A 5205-nucleotide genomic window follows, 5' to 3' on the forward strand; every position below is an offset into this window, starting at 1 on the left:
CCTGACCCAAGCCATGGTATTTTCAGTCACCTCATATGCATGCGAAAGCTGGACAATGAATAAGGAAGACCACAGAAGAACTGATGCTTTTGAGTTATGGTGTTGGAGGAGAATATTGAAAGTGCCATGGGCCGTCAAAAGAACAAACAGATCCACTGTGGAAGAAGTATAGCCAGAGTGCTCCTTAGAGGCCAAGATGGTCAAACTTCATCTCTCATACTTCAGACATATTTATTGTCAGTAGGGACCAGTCGCTGGAGAAGGATATCATGTTTGGTAAGGTGGAGGGTCAGAGAGAAGAAGGAACACCTCCAGCGAGATGGACTGGCAAAGTGGCAGCATCGATGGGCTCAAGCGTTACAATAATTGTGAGGTTGTCCCAGGACCGGGCATTGTTTTGTTCTGTTGTTAGGTGCCATCTTGTCAGTACTGACTCTATGGCACCTAACAACAATAAAATACTGACTACATGTCAGCATTGTTATGGATTGAAATGCATCCCCAAAAAGAAATTCTGAGGTTCTTAACCCCTGTGAACATAACCTTGTCTGAAACAGGGTCTTTGGAGATATTATCAGTTAACATGAGGTCAGGCTGAAGTACAGTGGGTCCTAGTCTAATCAGTTCTTTAAAGCCACCCATTTTGTGACATTTTGTTATGGCTCACTAGAAAACACACCTGGATACTACTGTTTGAAATCTAACACCCTGATGTGGTGCTGCAGAATAAGGTCTGGACTACTAACTGAAAGATCACTTCTCAGAAACTCAATACAGGGCTGCTATGAGTGTGGACTGACTTGACAGCACTTACCACCAACAACTTATGAGGAAGGCATTATTGGTCCCATTTTGCTGTTGTGTGCTGTCGAGTCAGTTCCAACTCACAGCAACCCCATAATAGGTGTCTGAGCCTGTAAATCTTTACTGGAGCAGAAAGTCTCATCTTTCTTCTGTGGAGTGGCTGGTTTTTTAGTGCGATGGAGTCCTGGTGTGGTGCTGTAGGATAAGCACTGGACTGCTAATCGATAGGTCAGTAGTTCAAACCCTGTAACACAAGGTCAGGTTGAACCTCAAGGTTGGGCAATACAAATCCACAGCCACTCCCTGGAAAGTCTATACAGGATCGCTATGAATTGGAACCAACTTGATGGCAAATAACCACAAGAACAAAAATGCTACGGAGTACAGTTCTGTTACGACACACAAGGGATCATCATGAATGGAAATCCACTTGACAGTAACTGGCTTTAATCCACAAAAGTGTGTTTGTATTGGGGAGGAGAGTGGGGCTGGAAGCTAAAGTAGTGTGTGGTGGTAGTGGTGGTGTACCGTGGAGTATAGGGTTTCCAAAGCTGTAAATCTTTATAAGAGTAGAAAGCCTCATCTTTCTCCTGCAGAACAGCTGGTAGTTTTGAACTGCTGACCGTCAGGTTAGCAGCCCAACTCGTAACCACACTACCAGAGCTCTTTACGTTGTATGAGAGTGAGCTAATAATTATCCATACTCTGGTTATATTAAAATGTTTGCCCATGTCTATGGTTGATGACAACATTGAACATGCAGGTGAAAATGATTCTACTGAATAGATGAGTGTCAGTGGATTATGTAGCAAATCATCTGCCATGGCTCTGCCTATGAAATAATCCATGACAGACTTGGGTTTCAAAAGTTTGTGCCAGATGGGTACCAAAACAACTCACAGAAGAGCATAAACAGAAGTATTTGGACATCTGCAAACAAAATTTGGACAGATACTTGAAGGAAGATTAAAAAAAAAAAAATCGTTACTGGTGACAAGACATGGATTCATCACTATGAGCCTGAGAGTAAACAGTAGAGTATGGAATGGAAACATCTACAATTGCTGACCAAGAAAAGTTCAAAAGTCAATCACCAGCTGGAAAACTGATGCTTATAGTTTTCTGGGATTCTCAACGGCCAGTATTGGAACACTACTATCAGGAAAAAGGTTCAACAATCAAAGGCGCTTGTTGCAGTGAGATGCTCACTGAAGATCTGAAGCTTAAACTTTGGATTCAATGCAGAGGACTACTATCTAACGATGTTATGCTCTTAAAATGACAATGCATGTCCACATACCTCTGCCCACACTCTGGACACTGCAAAAACTTCATTTTGCGGTGTTAAAGCATCCTCCCTGTAGTTCTGATCTTGCTCCATTGGACTTTCATCTACTTATTACCCTGAAAACAGCTCTTTGAGGATGAAGATTCACCTCTGATGACGAAGTGAAGACAGTGGTGCATTATTTGTGGCTCATAGTTCAGCCTGAAACGTTCTTTAATAAGGGAACATGAAAGCTTGTTGACAGAGAGCAAAAGGGTACTGAAAGTCAAGGAGATTATGTTGAAAACTGATGTATTTGTCTTTTTTTTTAAGTTGATTAAATTCTACAGCCAGAGTATGGATAATTTTTTACTCACCCTCTCATTTTAAGAATTTATTGTATAAAACTATTTTATGCTCTGTACTTGTAAATTGCAGCTAGAAGATCCAGATCTAAATGCATTAGAAACCTCCACCAAAAGACTTAGATCAACACTACACGTGTATTTGGGCAAAGAATATAGATTAAATAAATTTCATTAAAATTTCAAGAATAACTGTCTTTTACAAATTATCTAAATTCATCTACATTTTCAAACTTTTTTAGTCTCTCAAGGGAGAGGGAAAAGGAAATCTGTTTTGAATAGACGGTTTTTACAGTATTCCAAATGACATCTTCATTCCTTCTGATCTATGTTAAGATAGTAGCAGAGTTTTGGTATTTCCTGTCTTGAGACCCAATGTAGTGGTGGTGGTGATGTGTGCCGTGAAGTCGGTTCTGACTCAACAGCGATCCTGTATAGGGTTTCCAAGGCTGTAAATCTTTACAGAAACAGAAAGCCTCATCTTTCTCCTACGGAAAGACTGGTAGTTTCCAACTGCTGACCTTGAAGTTATCAGCTCGACTGGTAACCAGTATGCTACCAGAGCTTCTTACCCAATGTAGTAGTCTTTGCAAACTCAGATCACTGTTTCAAAATCCATCCTACTACAGCATCTTCTAGACTAGTGGCTGTTTTCTTGCTCAGCCTCGAGATTTCTTTCTCTTAATTATGCAACCACACTCAGAGTTGCAAGGAGCTCTGGTAGCGTAGTGGTTACGAATCGGGCTGCAAACCGCAAGGTCAGCAGTTCCGCGGGAGAAAGATGAGGCTTTCTGCTCCGGTAGAGATTTACAGCCTCGGAAACCCTGTATGAGTCGAGTCGGAACCAACTCCACATCAAATAACCACCACCACGACTCAGGGCTGCAAACCACAAGGAGGGCGTTTCTAGCCCACCAGTCTCTCCCAAGGAGAAAGATGAGACTTTCTGCTCCTGCAAAGATTTAATGCCTCAGAAACCCTATGTAGGGTCGCTATGAGTGGGAACCGACTCATGGCGCTTAATGACAACTCTACTTTCTGCTCATCAAGCCCCTGACATTCCTCTTGTATTTTGTTTGCTTAGTAATTTTCTTGGCGGTGGCTTGTTTTAAAAGTGTTTCCTGAAACAAGCTTCAAAGTCCTGAAGAATCAATGGCAGCAGCATCTTTATCTTCCCAAACACCTGGATAAAAGAACCCGGTGCTGCCAGGCCTAAAAGGTCTAGGTTTCACTAACAAGGGACTCCGACTCTGCCAGATAGCTTACACTGCGACAACCTCTTATGGTGTTGCGGTGACTACAACAGCCTCAGGCACACCCTGAACGGATGTCACACCATCTACCATACTTCACCCCGCTCAAGTAGAACACCTGGCAGCTCTCCCCTCTGGGATTACCTGCGAGCCTACCGGCTTGGCGTGCGCACGCGCTCACATACATACCGTCTCCTTGGCAGCCGCCACCGGGATGGGGAGCAGTCCCCGGCCACGGGGCGGGTCCTCTAGGTCTCCCGTCGAGATTTCGGAAGGGCGTCCCGGCTCCGGCTTGGACTCAGCCCTGGGGTCCCCGTACAGGTGATAGCACACCAGGCCCACTAGACCCCCGCCAGCCGCCGCCGCGATGCTCAGCTCCCCCCAGCGCCGACGTCGTCTCCATGCCGCCTCAACCACAGCCTCCTCTTCCTCCTCTCGGCTGGAGAAAGGCCGGACAGCAGGGCTCGGTGCTATCCCCATAGGCCGCCCCCAAGGCCCAGGAAAGGGCTGGTGCGGAGGGAGCGGAGACGTGAGCCGAGGCGGCGGCCACAGAAGCCTCCGCAGCGCAGCCATAGCGGGAGCCGCTGGAGCTTGAAAGGGGCGGGGGGAGGAGGGAAGGAAGGAGGGGGAGAGAGAGAGAGATTGAGAGCAAGAGCAAGGAAGGGTGCTGAAATCTCGCGAGAAGTCAGCTGCGGGGGGGAGACTCGCCGCTGTCCGAAAGCGACCCCTGCAAACGCATAGCCTGGCTACTTGCGGGGGTGTTTTTTGACTAGGGCAAATAGGGGTCTTGGGACGGGAATGGACGAATCCCGACTGCTGCTTGTCCTCGCACCCCCAATCCTACCCCGCAGTCATAAATAGCCGCTTTTGCACCCGGCGACACCTGCTGGCGCGGGAACCCGACACCGCAGGGTAGAGCCGAGTCAGCGGAACTTAGAAGAACCTGCGTGTGCGGAGGTCTGCGATTCCCTCCGCTTGTTGGGCCCATGTCTTTGCTGGATAAGACTCCTCGCACTGGCCAGTGTTCCTCCAATAAAGTCACATCCCCTAACTGGACCCTGTTCTTCCGGCACGAGGTCATGAATAATTTGTCATTGTTCCTTCTCGAGTACATTTAATAAAACAAAACAAGATACAAAAATTTGACTCACGTATTGAAAATTCAGTTGAAGAATGGTTGGTTAAGTTCTGTGGAGTCTGTTCCTACTCATAGCCACCCTGCATAAGGTTTCCGAAGCTGTAAATCTTCACAGGAGCAGAAAACCTCATCTTTCTCCGGCAGAACCGTTGGTAGTAGTTTCACCTGCTGACCTTGAGGTTAGCAGCCCAACTTGTAATATTTTTACTATATACTGACAGCTTCTGGACTTGGGATAGGAGAGAAGGGGGAAGACAAACGCTATTTGTGTTTTTTGTTTTGTTTTTAAAGTTACTGTTAATATTTTTAGAAACATAACCATCAAATCAGAATTGTTTTATGTGTATGAAATTATGGGAGTTTTCGGGGTTTTATTCT

At 45.8% G+C, this 5205-nt stretch overlaps 1 protein-coding gene across 1 annotated transcript in view; it reads right to left on the minus strand.

The window, feature by feature from the left end:
- Positions 1–4262, minus strand: part of MICU3 (mitochondrial calcium uptake family, member 3) — a 162101-nt gene extending 157839 nt beyond the window's left edge. Inside the window, exon 1 of the mRNA XM_006834471.1 lies at positions 3879–4262. Coding sequence (XP_006834534.1) covers positions 3879–4262 — 384 coding nt within the window. The remainder of the gene's footprint in view (positions 1–3878) is intronic.
- Positions 4263–5205: the final 943 nt, after the last annotated feature.

The sequence above is a fragment of the Chrysochloris asiatica genome, unplaced genomic scaffold, assembly GCF_000296735.1.
Source record: "Chrysochloris asiatica unplaced genomic scaffold, ChrAsi1.0 scaffold00011, whole genome shotgun sequence".
NCBI lineage: Eukaryota > Metazoa > Chordata > Mammalia > Afrosoricida > Chrysochloridae > Chrysochloris > Chrysochloris asiatica.